Source organism: Halichoerus grypus, chromosome 3, assembly GCF_964656455.1.
Source record: "Halichoerus grypus chromosome 3, mHalGry1.hap1.1, whole genome shotgun sequence".
In the NCBI taxonomy this organism is placed as follows: domain Eukaryota; kingdom Metazoa; phylum Chordata; class Mammalia; order Carnivora; family Phocidae; genus Halichoerus; species Halichoerus grypus.
The window spans coordinates 157765134-157780579 of NC_135714.1; the positions used below are offsets into that span (position 1 = coordinate 157765134).

At 36.3% G+C, this 15446-nt stretch overlaps 1 protein-coding gene across 1 annotated transcript in view; it reads left to right on the forward strand.

Moving 5' to 3' along the window:
• The window catches only part of KCTD9 (potassium channel tetramerization domain containing 9), a 37846-nt gene that overhangs the window by 8792 nt on the left and 13608 nt on the right, over positions 1 to 15446 (forward strand). The window contains exons 2-9 of the mRNA XM_036079010.2: positions 521 to 642; positions 3138 to 3181; positions 6514 to 6610; positions 7234 to 7292; positions 7490 to 7618; positions 11156 to 11223; positions 11311 to 11406; positions 12083 to 12232. Coding sequence (XP_035934903.1) covers positions 521 to 642; positions 3138 to 3181; positions 6514 to 6610; positions 7234 to 7292; positions 7490 to 7618; positions 11156 to 11223; positions 11311 to 11406; positions 12083 to 12232 — 765 coding nt within the window. The remainder of the gene's footprint in view (positions 1 to 520; positions 643 to 3137; positions 3182 to 6513; positions 6611 to 7233; positions 7293 to 7489; positions 7619 to 11155; positions 11224 to 11310; positions 11407 to 12082; positions 12233 to 15446) is intronic.

The following is a 15446-nucleotide window of genomic DNA, read 5'->3' on the forward strand; positions in this document are numbered from 1 at the left end:
GGTGGTTGATGTAATAAATGTTATCATAAACAGTAAATCATTCCTATTTTTAAAATAAACCATTCCTATAACAAAGGAATAACGTAAAAGCAACATTATAAAGACTTAATAGGTCTCAGGCACTTTGCTAAGCTCATGCCATGCATTAACTCATTTCATCCTCATGACCTGATATAGGTGTGACTTTTATGCATTTCTTGTTAAAACAACAGAAGCACAAAGAGGTTAATTTGGCTCATGTCGACAGCTAGAAAATGTCATAATCTACATTCAGGTGTGGGTCTGTCTTCAGAACTAGAGCGTTATTTAACATACATAAGATTGTAAATTATTTTCACGCAGAGATGATTTCTTACACTCTAGTTTTTGGATTTCAGCAATATTAGATGTAAGAACCTCTCAGAATCTCCTTTTATTTGATAGTCTGATTTTTAGTCCTGTTTATAGTATGGTGGTTTATAATTTGTAAGTAATGAAATTCATTATATAAGTTATCCAAATTAATCTGGTGTGTTCACAGGTGGTCGCTGTATATGGAACTTTATCTGATTTGCTTTCTGTGGCCAGCAGTAAACTCGGCATAAAAGCCACCAGTGTGTATAATGGGAAAGGTGGACTGATCGATGATATTGCTTTGATCAGGTAACCTTCACCTTCTTATAAGCTGTCTACAGTGTTCCCTCAGCATCTTGGTGCTGTGCTGTTTCCCTTAAGCAGTAGTTTAATTACTGGTAAGAATACAGAATTTTGGCAAATGATTGCCTAAAATTTGCTCTTTAGAATTTAAGTAATTTGGACTTCTACTATAAGGTAGAAAATCCTCAGTACATTCCAATATTCTGATAGTCTTTCTGCATATTTCATACATGGCTATAAGGAATTTTTTTGTTATTAGAGATGGATCTAATAAGACATGCAATTTGGGAGGGGTGTCAGAATTTATTTTCGTATTAACAAAATTGATGTATATACATTAACTCATGACTTGATTGCCTCTGAACATGTGTTTTTGTAAGATAAATTTAAAATGTTGATTCTTCTCTACTTGTTATAAAAACAGCCCTCACAGAGAAGCAGGCCAATTCACTAAATGACTAATTTACACAAAGCCAGTTCACCAAAAATCAGTTTGTCGAATGACCAATTTGCCGAGTGTTTTCCAGGTGTTAATTTCACCACATCTTTTTATTTTTTTTTTTAAGATTTTTTATTTATTCATTTGAGAGAGAGACAGAGCACACAAGCTGGGGGAGAGGCAGAGAGAGAGGGAGAAGCAGGCTCCCCGCTGAGTCAGCTGGGAGCCTAATGTGGGGCTTGATCCCAGGACCTGGAGATCATGACCTGAGCCAAAGACAGATGCCTAACCATCTGAGCCACCCAGGTGCCCTTCACCACATCTTTTCTACCTCTTTTCCCACCGCTTATAATTTGGGTTTGGCTAATATCATGGCATGTTTCAAAATTCAGATGCCTAGAACGTCTGACTCTGAGGACATGCATTTTTTTAATGTTAGAAATTTGATTGATCTCTTTTAATTTAAATGCTACTGCTTATTGTTCAATTCATTTCCTAAGAATGTTTTGAATTTTATGAACCTTACAAAGACCTATTTTGGTAAAAACTTGCTGAATAAGGTAGAGCTTTAAGTAGGGTTAACTCACCAGTGATCCTCCACAATAGTGACTTTCTGTTTGTTGGGTTTTGATTTTGTTTTTTAAATATCCCAGGCAGATTTATCTCTTTAAAACAAGTGTTAGTTCACCTCATTCCATTCTCATAGGCTCATAGAATTTAGGAGCAAGAGGCTTAAGAAAGAAGATGGGAGGGGAACGCTAAGAACTGACTTTGCCCGTTGCCTTGTATTGGCTCTGCCCAAGTCACTTCATTTAATTGGCGAGGCATGAGGTCTTTTAAACTGATGGTATGAAGATAATGATGCGCTAAATTACAATAGCTAATACAGAACTACAGTAGCTAATACAAAACTACAAAACTAATACAAAGTTTAGTTTTTGTTTAAACTCAGGTCAGAATGACCTTTCAATGTAATACACTGCTTTTGAAGGTAATCGCTTCTAATCTCTTCATTTTATAAATGAGGAAACTAAACATTTGAGAAGTTCAATATCTTACCTGAGTCACACAGTTTAGTAGTTGATTTTTGTTAATGAGAAGAAAACAAATGTTCATACTGTCTTAAAAATTAATTGGCATAGTGAGCAAGTAGAAAAGATTGTAGACTTAAAAGATGTAGCTTTAAAATCCAAATCAATTAGAATTTCTTAGTTTTTCAGCATCTGTCTCCCAGCTTCTTTCCGTTTCGATAGATAATTGAGTCTCATTGTTGGATGATTTGCATCAAGCTAAATTTCTCCTTAACCCAGATGCTGCCTCTAAGAAATATTCAATGCATTCCTGTGATGCCTTACAGGAAATAAAAATTTCTACAACATAGAAGGTCAGAAATGAAGCCTTCTGAACTAGAAAATATCTACCTGATTAAGAATTTGTGGCTCACAGTGTAAACTCTGACCACTTATTTGCACTAATGGTGAGATATGTTGAGGCAGGGGAGGAGAATATACACTGATAATCTAGAATTTTGGATTATGTGCAATCATTTTACCTTTGGGGGGTGTGGTGGGTGTTAGTAAGTTTGTATAGCAGAGTTCTACTTGAAAATTATATTCTTCCTAGATGTAACATAAAAATGTATTTTCATTTCCAAAGCACAGAGCAGCTGATGATTTAGAAGAAAACCCCAATAATTTATTGAGGGTTACAGAATTAAAGTAAAAAAAGAATTGCCATGGCTTTAATCATATCCCTTGAGCCTGAGAGTGTGTTCTTCAGTTGATGAGAAAGCTGAATTCACATAATTAGCATAGTGGGTTTTGTTTTGTTTTTGCCATTTTAAAAGTTCTTTCATGTGCAGGACCTTATTTGAATTTAAATCCAAAGACCGCCAAGTCAAGAAGTTAAGCAAAGCACTGGAAACTTAGTCAACTTCCTTGCAATATAGATTGATAGCAAAACCTGCCTTCTACATAATTCTAAGGTATAGGTCCTCTAGTCAACTGATAATTAATGTGATTTCTGGATTTTGATGGTGGCTTTTAAATTTTGATTTCCCCAGGGATGATGATGTTTTGTTTGTGTGTGAAGGAGAACCATTTATTGGTAAGTGACTTCCTTACAAGCCAATTTTGTCTGCCAAAATGAAAAAGATGGCAAATATTTTACATGCACTTACTAAGCTTAATATTGAAAAGGATCTCATGGCAGCATTCTGATCTTCATACCTTTGATTCTAAATCGGATGTGTGTGTGTCGAAGTAAAGTTTTAATTTGAATTATATTATCATATTTTAGTATGGATACCTCATCTTTTTACATGCCTTTAAAATGCTCTGGAAGTACACAGATTCATCAAAGATGACATGTTAAGGTCATTTCGATTGTGGAAACTACAACTTTTGTTCTGATATGTTCTCCTTGATAGTAATTGTCGCAATTCCTGTGTGTTAGGTTACAGATTTTAGAGTGTACTGCTTGCACAAGTTAGCATTTGACAATCATTCACAGTGGTCAGATCAAATCAGTCAAAATGACTTGGTATCAACTACACACAAGGACACATACGCTACCTTTTGATTTGGAAGAAAGCTTATACAGTTGTGCATCTCAAGAGAAAGAGCCTAAGGCTTAGATAACATCACTGTTCTTTAATGAGTATTTGATATATTTAGCTCCATACAATCTGACCCTGAATATTTAGTAATTTTTGTAAGCCATCACAGTAATTGTATTTGGTGAGTAGAGGGAGTTCTCAGGATCATCACACAAGCAGTTGCCAACTTAGAAGTAAGTACATTCTCTTCTCTGTCTCTACCTTAAAATGATGAGCACAAATTTTTCCACAGCTTTTATCCATTAGCTTAACAAAGTAGTTAGCAAGCAGCTGTCACTTAATTGGTTCTTTGCACACATACAAACAAAAAGTAATCAAGTAGTGTTTTTGTCTTATCGTTTCGAACTCTTGGATTTAAAAATATTTGGTATGTTTTCATGCTCTGCGTTTATTGATGCCCACATTATTTTATGTTTGGCTGGTGGAAACCTCTTCAACTCCTTTTATTACAACCCCATTGGTCTTTTATAGCTTCCTTACTATCTGGAGTAACAAGGTATTCATCTTATACTTCTGTCGCAGACCCAGATCAATACATTTTCCAAGAAGCCTTAATTTCTTTTAGTAGGAAATGTCATTTCAGAACACAGTCTGGGTGCCAGATAGGCTCATTGCTACTGGGTTCATTATTTTTACTAGGCTTTTTGGTGGACAGAGTTGGAAATACGTAACTAGCTATAGAGATGAAATTTATGTGTAATATATATTATATGATATGAAGGTTTATATGATATATGACATTATACAGAGGTAAAATATCTCCTGGGTTCATACTCCTACTTTGGTTTATATCAGGATTGTAAGATTTTTATTTAACTTTTTCTGTCTTACACCTATGTCTCCTTTCTTCCATATCAATAATTCTGGTTTTCAGGGACATAGGGAATGATAGAATTATGTCCTAAGTACTCATTTCATCCCACACAAAACACACATAAGAGTGTCAGTAACAATTCCAATACTTTCAGTACCAATATGACTGCTAAAGGCAGTTAAACATTTTTTGCATATGCTCATTCCTTTCTATCCTTACTTAAAAAATAATTGTATCGTTTCTACATTATCAGCTTACATAGCCATTATATACTATACTATCTCTTAAAACTGTCACTTAGCTTTACTCTTTCAAATGTATTTAATGCTCACCCCCAATCCTTACGTTGATGCTTCCAGTGGTTGTCTGAAACTTGTTCTATAGTAGATTCTTTACAAAGAACTTCTAAGAACAATGTTCTCTGATATCTCACATGTTAATAACAGTTTGTGGCTTCTGTACTTGAAAATCAATTTGACTGGATATAAAATCATATGTCAAAACTGAACAAATTGAAAACTTTAATGTATGGTTTATTGTGTATCAATTATTCCTCAATTAAGCTGTTAAAAAAAATCCTTAGTTCACATTTTCTTTCTTTAAGTATCTTAAATATGTTGTACTCAATCTTAATTCTGGCATAAAATGTTCGTGTCCAAAAAATCTGATCATTCATAATGATTATTTTTCCTAGATCACTCAAAGGATTATTCTCTTTCTTTAAAAAATGGTAATTTTAGTAGGCTCTTTCTGAGTGTTCTGAGCTGATTCTCTCTGTCTGATATGTGGTGAACCCTGTTGATACATACTTTCAAATCTTCTTTTAATTTCGGAAAAGTTTTCTTGAACTTTAAATTATGCATTTATTTTGTCCCCTTGCTTTAATTTTCTCCTTTCAGTACTCCTATTGTTTGTATGTTGGATCTTCTACACCTGTCTTTTATATTGGAAATCTTCCTTGAAATCCTTTTCATCTCTTCCTTCATTTCTTATTGATTTTTAAAGGTTTCCTCTTTTTCATCTTTTCTTTCCCTTAAGGTGTTACCTGTTTATTCTCTCCTGGTTCTTCTAGTTTAATCTTCATTTCTGAATTGGGTTTTCATTGTAGTTCTAATTCTCTCCTGAGTTCTCTCACCTCATTTGTGAATTTTGTAATTCTGGGTTATGTTGTTCTTTTCATATTTTGTATTTACTTCTTTTAGCATGTTTGGAATATTTGATTATAGTTTTTATCTATTTTGTGGGCATTTCTTTCTGGCATATTTTCATTGTCTGTAGGGATGTAATTCTTTTTTTAAATTTTTGTATGGGATCTTCTGTTGCCCATTTAACGTGGAAAATTAGTTTCTTTAACTTGAGAAGGGAGAGCTGACTTAGGAAAGGTTTTCTAATTTCATGGCTCTGAATTTCCCTTTTCTGTTGTTTGTGTGAAGTATTAAAAAATATGGAAGTCACCTTCTCATATATTCTGGTTGTGTTAGACCTTTTTAACTTTTATCTGGACTCCTTTCTCTTTTGTCTCTGTTGTCTTTGTTCTGTTCAACTTGGATTCTTTTTCCAACATCTTGTCCTTAGTATATTGGGCTTTGTCCTAGAAGGGAGTTTTGGCTGGTGGGTTTTGAGGTTCATTTCCAGCCTCCTCAGATCTTACTGCAAACTACTTGCATCATCCACCCATGGATTGGACATAGCCCTTCCACTTTCAGTCTGCTATTCTCAAATAGACTTGCTGAGCTTTGAAATGAGTATGGATTACTTTGGAATTCTTAGGTTCATCACATACCCTGTTGTTTCTGTCAGCTTCTTTCTTCAAAGATGCTGATACCATGGTCCTCTTGTATCTGTGGGAATACCTTACCAGATTTGTCTTAAATGCTATCAATGGGTCTCTGGTAGCGCTGGTATGCTTTTATGTGTGTTTTTAGTGTCAAAAATGAAGCTTATTGCCATCTTCCCCATTAATCAAATCTTAACTTTTTTTTATTATTTTCTACATGTCATTTCTAGATCCTCAGACAGATTCTAAACTACCTGAAGGATTGTCAGGATCTCACACAGACTGGCTAACCTTAAATGTTGGAGGGCGGTACTTTACAACTACACGGTAGGTGCATGTGAATGTGTGCACAGGTGTGTGTTAGAGGACACTATGCAGTATTTGTTCTTTCCTTCAGTTTTGCTCATTTCCTTAGAAGAGACTCCAGTACTATGTGATCTTAAACCATTTTTTAGAAAGTTTTTTTAAAGAGTAGAAAAATGATTCACAAGTTCTTCCAAAGAAAGCACGAAAGGTATGAACATGTTTTTTAGGTATCAAGTATTTTAGGGTTTTAGAACAGGTTTTTTAGATGTCAGATAATAAACATGCAACACAAGTAAAAATTAACAATACTGAAATTTGTAGCAACTACAACTGCTTATGTTAAAGGGATAAGAACAATGTAAGTTTAGGTCAAGAATATTGTGATATAATAGCTTGCCAGAAGGATGGATTAGTGTTTAAGTTAAAGGAACCTAAAACAATATTTGAATCAAAGGAAATGCCAGAATAGAAGGGATTTTGACAAATGGCAACTTATTGCACGTTTTTGTTTCCCAGCGTCACTCCTACCAGGTTATAGCATGCATCTTTTTGAGAGAGCAGCTGGGATCGAGTATACTCTTGACTTAAATATGTTTGTTTATAAAGACAAATGGAGAAATCAATTTTTTTCCCTGAATTCTTAGGAGCACTTTAGTGAATAAAGAACCCGACAGTATGCTGGCCCACATGTTTAAGGACAAAGGTGAGTGCAACACATTGTTTTCGCATTTTGTGTGATCTGTTTGTAGCTGTATTGACTTATCTCTTGTCCTTCTGTACTTTTTAATGATATCAATAATTTTTACATGAGTAAAAACTTAGTATGTTACACAATTTTTAAATTTCTAACTTTGGGTTTTGTTTTTGGGGGGGGTTCTCTTCGCTGTAATGGTGACACAGGTGTCTGGGGAAATAAGCAAGATCATAGAGGAGCTTTCTTAATTGACCGAAGTCCTGAGTACTTTGAACCCATTTTGAACTACTTGCGTCATGGACAGCTCATTGTAAATGATGGCATTAATTTATTGGGTGAGTTTTTAATATGATTCCTCATATTTTTGTAATGTTAGGATTTTTTTATTTTGTTTTCACTTGCTTAGTAACATAGTATATTTTCATAAAGGGAAAATATATCTTTTCCACTTTTTTTTTTAAAAAGATTTTATTTATTTATTTGACAGAGAGAGAGAGACAGCGAGAAAGGGAACACAAGCAGGGGGAGTGGGAGATGGAGAAGCAGGCTTCCCACTGAGCAGGGAGCCCAACGCAGGGCTCGATCCCAGGACTCTGGGATCACGACCTGAGCCGAAGGCAGACGCTTAATGACTGAGCCACCCAGGCGCCCCTATCTTTTCCACTTTTAAAACTAAATTTTTATATATATATGAATATATATAGATATAGAAATAGTTGTAGGCACAGATAGATAGCCTTTGTGTATATGGGTGTATGTCTAACCCATAAATTCTGATTTTAGATTCTAAATATAGATTTTTTCACGAGGGACTTTAAGGGATTTTGTTGTTTTTTTAATTGAATTGTGACTGTGACTTAACTTCAAGTTATGGACCTTCCCATCATGTTGAGATGTAGAGTCATGAAAAGGGGAAATTATACTTCAGAATCATAAGACTGGATTAGAATCTCAATTGTACAACTTACTAGAAAATTAACTTGGGGAAAGTCTCTCTGAGTCTCCTTTGAAAACTGAGTATTAAAAATATACTCGTCCCTGACTACATCACAGGATTTTCACATCATGGAGATGATGTCAGCCAGAGCCCTTATAAAGCAGTAGATGCATATTCAATGCTCATGGGCCTCTGGGTGACTAAATTTGGTCTGACTTGATGAGTGGTGGGGGGTGTGTGGCGATCTTGAGTGCACATTCCTACTCAGCTTCCACAGATTGTTGCCATGTGGGTGTGTGGGCATAGGGTATCAGAGCCTTGATTTTTAAAGAAAAGCTGGAAATCTAAAATTTTATGTGAAATCTTCTGATTTTGAAAATACTACATGCCAAATACATTATAGTCAGCCTGGGCTGGTGGTCGGGCAAAGGGGCTAACTTACAATCCCTGGAGTATAATAGACAGCACTCAGTAACTTTTATTGTTGCTGTATTAAAGTCTGTATTGCCTTTAAAGCTTACCCATTGCAAAAAATGACCTTATTTGACCTTTCATCTAACTTCATACATATTCATTACAAATTCTTGTTGCTTTCTTATTTTTTACCTACCAACTGTTGCTTAAAACCCTGTATAACCTATTTTTATTTTACTCATTCTTCAGAAATTATCATTAGAAAAATAAGCAGTGGTCCTCTCTTGTACAATCCTTTGCTTTTCAGCAGCTAGATCACTTTTGCTTACACTCTGGCGGCCCCTCTTTTCTTCTGAGGACATTTAAACTTCACCGTAGGCGTCCTATGGGCTCTTTGATGCTTCCTAGTTTAATTTTTCTCTGTATCACGGATAGCCTTTCATATCCTCCCTGCCTAGGAAATAACATCAGAAATACATATCCATGCTCTCCCAGACTTCAGCACTACAGGCTCTTTGCCAAGCAATGCTTGCTCCTTTTTCAGGTTTCTCGGCCGTTGCTTTATTTATTCAGTTGTTCAGCAAGCAGAGCTCTGTACTGGATTCATTTTATAAAGCATTACTACTTCTAATTAGTACAAAATCTATCCAAACTCTTTACTAATATCTGTAGGTTGCCCCAAGTAATTATATGCTTTACAATAATCTACACTGAGTTTTTTACCTCCCCTCTGTTTACTTACATGACCTTATTTCTTACTCTTCCTTATTTGTGCTTTCATCAGTGAATATATTTTTTGCTTGCTTTCATTATTTTTCTGCCATTAATGACCTTCACTTTTTCCAATGAATCATGTCTTCCTTTTCTGCTTTCATTTGTCTTCAAAACCTTCTTTTTCTGATTTTTTTTCAAGATTTTATTTATTTGAGAGAGAGAGCGCACAAGCAGGGGGAGGGACAGAGGGAGGGAGAGAAGCAGACTCCCTGCTGAGCATGGAGCCCAACGTGGGGCTCGATCCCAGGACCCTGAGATCATGACCTGAGCCAAAGGCAGACACTTAACCAACTGAGCCACCCAGGCACCCTTCTTTTTTCTGCTTTAACTCATCTTTCCGTACCTTGTAGGTAAATTTCACTTCAATCCAATTATTCTCTAACTTGAAAACTTTTCTAGCATTTCAGTATTTATTTCCTTGAAGTTCACATAAATTTTCTGAACCCCAGTTTGATACAGTAAAAAGAGAATGGTCTTAAATGTCAGAAAACATGCAATTTAATAATGATCAAGGTGATCATTTATTGAGGACCTACCAAGTGCCAGGCATTATACCAAATAATATATATGCATATCTCTTTTAATACTTATGTCAACTTTGTGAAGAAGCTGATAATACTCCCATTTCACAAATGTAAACAGGAACTTTAATTAAGAGAAAGACTAAGTAGCTTCTCTAAGACAAAAAAGGAAGTGAGTGGCAGAACTGAGATTCAAATCTAATTTCTACTGTGCTGACAGAAAAATATGCTAAATATTACTTCAGTTTCTCCACTGTCTCCCATAGGTGCCTTTTGTATTTCTAAGGCTTTTCCAGAAGTTTTTAAGGTTTGGTTCTGAACCTAGAAGTAAAAAAAAAAAAGTCGTTACTCTATTCCTTGGGGGGTTTCTGACTGACTCAGAAGATCTTGGCACACTGAGAGTGAAGCCCACTAGAAACCCCTTTGTATGGTGGGCGTCTACCAGGGACAGATAGGAAATATGGCTGCCCCTTCAAGAGGAATCCAGAGATGAGGCCCCTCTGGCGTGGGCTGGAAAGTGTTGTGCCAGAGCAGCTGCCTGAGCAGTGTGCTGTTCATCAGATGACCTTTGTTTTGTAGCTGGAATATTAGAGGTGAATTGGGCTTTCCCTGAGAAGGTCATAATCTTCCCAGATAACTGCTGAGCATACATAAAATCCCTTTTATCATTTAGAAATCGTTTTTTTTTTTTAATTGAATTTCCTTAAGAGAGGTTTCTGAGTCATTCTGTTGACTTATTTGGAAACTAATTTACTTTTATTCATTTCTATAATTTTCTGATGCAGTAAGTAAGAGATAATTGTGACAAACCCATTCAGATCTGCTCCATTGAAGTCAATGAAATGTTAAGATGAGGTGAACTAGTCATTTAATATTAGATTCACAATCAAATTTATTTCAATTATTTTAGGAACTTGTGCAATTAGGAGTTTTTGCTTGTGGCCTATTTAAAGTGATTGTCAGAAAATTTTGAAATATAGAAGGCTTTCATTCTAATTCATTAGTTCTCTATGTTTTTCTTTTGCTGAATGTAAACTATTTAGAAAAACTTTGTGTTAGAAATATTTAAAAATATTCTGTATACATGTTCTACACGAGTTATTTTTCTTCTATATTGATCGCCTGCTTGTTGAATTTCACTTGTATTGTGAGGATTTAACAAAGAATTTTATAAATATTAAAATGAATAGTTTTCTATAAAAGTCACATCATTTTTATTATGATAGGTGTGTTAGAAGAAGCCAGATTTTTTGGTATTGACTCATTGATTGAACACCTGGAAGTGGCAATAAAGGTAAAGCTCTTTTTACATTAGCCAGTATTACAGTTATTGCAGCTGTCTCCGAAAATGCTCCATTAATTTTTTAATATCTTTTTCAAGAATTCTCAACCACCAGAGGATCATTCGCCAATATCTCGAAAGGAATTTGTCCGATTTCTGCTAGCCACGCCAACCAAATCAGAATTGCGTTGCCAGGTAATTAAAGCAGATTTTTACATGAGTTATTTGTGTCAGCAAAGCTGTGAGTAAAGCTTTACATTCTTCTACAATTTTTTTTTTGCCTTACATTCCTTTTTCATGCAAGATAGAATTTAATTATGGGTGATAGCATTGCAAAAAAAAGAGATGTAATGGCCTTTTTTATTATCTAATATGCTTCATGTAGCAGTTTTTGAGTAGTTCATCAGAATTGCAGCAATTAAAATAAAAAGTCAATTGTTTGTACATTTGTTATGTATGGCCAGTCACTGGCAGATACTTTTATGTATTATGACATTAAAGATTTTAAAAACCTCAGTACTCACTTTTCAATAAAACTACCTTGAATTATTGAATACTTATAAAATATATAAAAATATAAATAATACCTATCAGTAGGTACATGGCCAACAGAGATCACTCTTTAGAAATTTCTGCACATAAATGAAGTATAGCCAGGCTGGATTCTAATATTATGTTTAGAGGTTCTTTTACTAAGAACCCATTAAGGATGCTGGTTTTATATCTGAGTTTTATCTGATCCTGTCTTCTAATAAACTCCAACTGACTGACCTGCCAGTTGCTTCCAGGAAGCTTGGGGGTTAGCTAGTCATTAACTGTAATATAACAGATGGTTTGAATTTTGTGACAATTTGTCTTTTTTTAATTTTAGGGTTTAAACTTCAGTGGTGCTGATCTTTCTCGTTTGGACCTTCGATACATTAACTTCAAAATGGCCAATTTAAGCCGCTGCAATCTTGCACATGCTAATCTCTGCTGTGCAAATCTTGAACGAGCTGATCTCTCTGGATCAGTGCTTGATGTAAGAATCCTTTCTTTGTTATAAGAGATAATTAAATGTTTAGTCTATTGAACAGTCTCAACAAGCAGAAATGATCTCTCTCTCTTATGAGAGCTTTTACTTGAAAACAGATAATTTATTAAGTTGATAAAACCCAAGGCTCTGAAAGTGAAATGTGTTGGTTTTGCAACTTTGATATCCTTCAATAAACGAAGACCTGAAAGATTTAGCAACTAATAAGAAATTAAATCTTGAAATTAGATCCTCATCTCTTCAATATAGTGTACTTTAGAAGGACTTCTATTTTCAGTGAATTAGGAGGGTAAAGCCGAAAAGGACCTTTGAGATCTGCTATTCAGCCTCATTTCTGGAGTGGGGAAATGTTATTGCTCTAGAGGTATTTGGCAGAGATACTGTGAAATAAACATGATGTGTGTCAGTCTGTGCAGGTTAGCATCTTGGTGGCTCTCCTCCTCTCTATGTATATATACTTATGTGTGTGTGTGTGTATATATATATATATATATATGTATACATATACACTTGACCCTTGCACAACACTGGGGCTAGGGGCACTGACCTCTGTGCAGTCAAAAATCCGCACATAACTTTTGACTCCCCCAAAACGTAACTACTAATAGTCTGCTGTTGACCAGAAGCCTTACCAATAACATAAACAGTCAGTTAGCATATATTTTGTATGTCATATGTATTATATACTGTACTCTTACAATAAGATAAGATAGAGAAAAGAAAATGTTATTAAGAAAATCATAAGGGGGGCTCCTGGGTGGCTCAGTCAGTTAAGCGTCTGCCTTCAGCTCAGGTCATGATCCCAGGGTCCTGGGATCGAGCCCTGCATCAGGCTCCCTGCTCAGCGGGAAGCCTGCTCCTCCCTTTCCCACTCCCCCTGCTTGTGTTCCCTCTCTCACTGTGTCTCTCTCTGTCAAATAAATAAATAAAAATCTTTAAAAAAGAAAAAAAAGAAAATCATAAGGAAGAGAAAATACATTTACAGTAATGTATTATACTGATTTTTAAAAATCCACATATAGGGGACCTGGGTGGCTCAGTTGGTTAAGCATCCAGGTCTTGATCTCAGAATCATGAATTCGAGCCCCATGTTAGGCTCCACGCTGGGTGTGGTGCCTACTTAAAAAAAGAATTGGGGCACCTTGGTGGCTGACAGTTAAGGGTTTGCCTTCGGCTCAGGTCATGATCCTGGAATCCTGGGATCGGGCCCCACATCCCGCTCCTTGCTCAGGGGGAGCCTGCTTCTCCCTCTCCCTCTGCCTGCCACTCCCCTTGCTGTTGTTCTGTCACTCTCTCTGTCAAATAAATAAAATCTTAAAAAAAAAGGGGGCGCCTGGGTGGCTCAGTCGTTAAGCGTCTGCCTTCGGCTCAGGTCGTGATCCCAGGGTCCTGGGATCGAGCCCTGCGTCGGGCTCCCTGCTCAGCGGGAAGTCTGCTTCTCCCTCTCCCACTCCCCCTGCTTGTGTTCCTTCTCTCACTGTGTCTCTCTCTGTCAAAAAAAATCCACATATAAGTGGACCTGTGCAATCAAACCCATGTTGTTCAAGGGTCAATTATATATATAGGTGTGTGTCTGTACATATGCACATCATGTATTTATGTAACAGTTACCTGTGCTAATTTGGGGTTAGAGAATAGATGCAGAAACAACAGTGAAATCTAACTTCTAAACAACTTCAGTTTCCTTAATACCAAGGCCCATGCCTATAGGTTTTTTGAATTAATAATACCTAACATGGTACCTTGCCTTTTTTTTTTTTTTTAAGATTTCATTTATTTGAGAGAGAGAGCAAGCACGAGCAGGGGGAGGAGCAGAGGGAGGGAGAGAAGCAGACTCCACGCTGAGTGTGGAGCCCGATGTGGGGCTCATTCCCAGGACCTGGGATCATGACCTGAGCCGAAGGCAGACACTTAACTGACTGAGCCACCCAGGCGTCCCAGTACCTTGCTTTTAGTAGTCATTGAATAAATGTTCATTGAATTTTATAATTTTAGTTTTATTCCTTACTTGCAACCTATTTTTCCATGAAGTTTATGATACCGGATCTATAAAAAAATCTGCCAATATACATTTCCAGTATTTTCACTCTCCTTGTCTCATCTTATGAGGAAGGACAACATTGGTAGCAAAATAAGCAAAAGACTATTAGCACAGAGGAAAGGTTTGAAGGACCTAGTCTTTAGTGAAATGTTGAGAGACCACTCGTGTGGATTTTGTTAAGGACAAAACAAAAAAAGATAAAAAGACAGACTGGGTCATTCAGTATAGCTGGTTTTGAGTTCTGTTGAATTGTAGTAATACACCAAACCTGAACCATAATTTTCTTATCTGTAAATACTTGTTCTACCCATACTGTATAATTGGTAAACTGAAGTGCTGTAGAATTGTAAGTTTAATTACTAATGATGGAAGTGGCACATGTTGAAGAGTCATTGCCCAGGGTGTATAGGTTGTGAAGTCAAAACTAATTGCTAATTGTCCTTGGCATTTGAGGATGATTGCTAATGAGTAGCTGTCATATCCACAAAATAGGATGTGTGCTAAGCTCTCTGCCACACAAGATGTACCTAATGGGTCCACCACTCTTTTTGAACTTCTCACCCAGTGTATCACTCACAGGCTGTGAGGCCTTTCCATAGGAGCCATGCGATTCTGGTGTCAGCCAGGGTGATCGCAGTTGCTCTCCCTGTTAAGCAGAAGTCTGTGCCACATTATCTCTTCTGTCAGCATGCTTTAGAGTGTTTGTTCTGCATACTCTGCCTGCCATCAGTGACCTCAGCCTGCTGCGTAGAAGCTGGTGTAAAAATTCAGCTGGTACGTATCCATTGCATATTCCCATCCAAGATTGATAAATGGTAACAGGGACCTTGATGGTCATCAAATATGACCCTCTTGTTTGGTAGACTGAGACACAAACCGAGCGATTTGCCCAAGCCCAAAAAGGCTAGTTTGTTAGCAGAGTTGGAGCTAGACTCTACAGCATGTGTTTTCTTTTTATTTCTTTTTTTAATGACTTTTTCATGTGGAAAATGTCCAACATACAAAAATAGAACAATATAATGAATCCCCCTTGTTACCTCCATTACTCAGCTTCGACATACATCATCAGCACATAAACAATTTTGTCTGTACCTCTTTTCACCGTTATTTTGAAGCAACTCATTATTTCACCTGTAAATATTTCGTTTCTCTCTTAAAGAT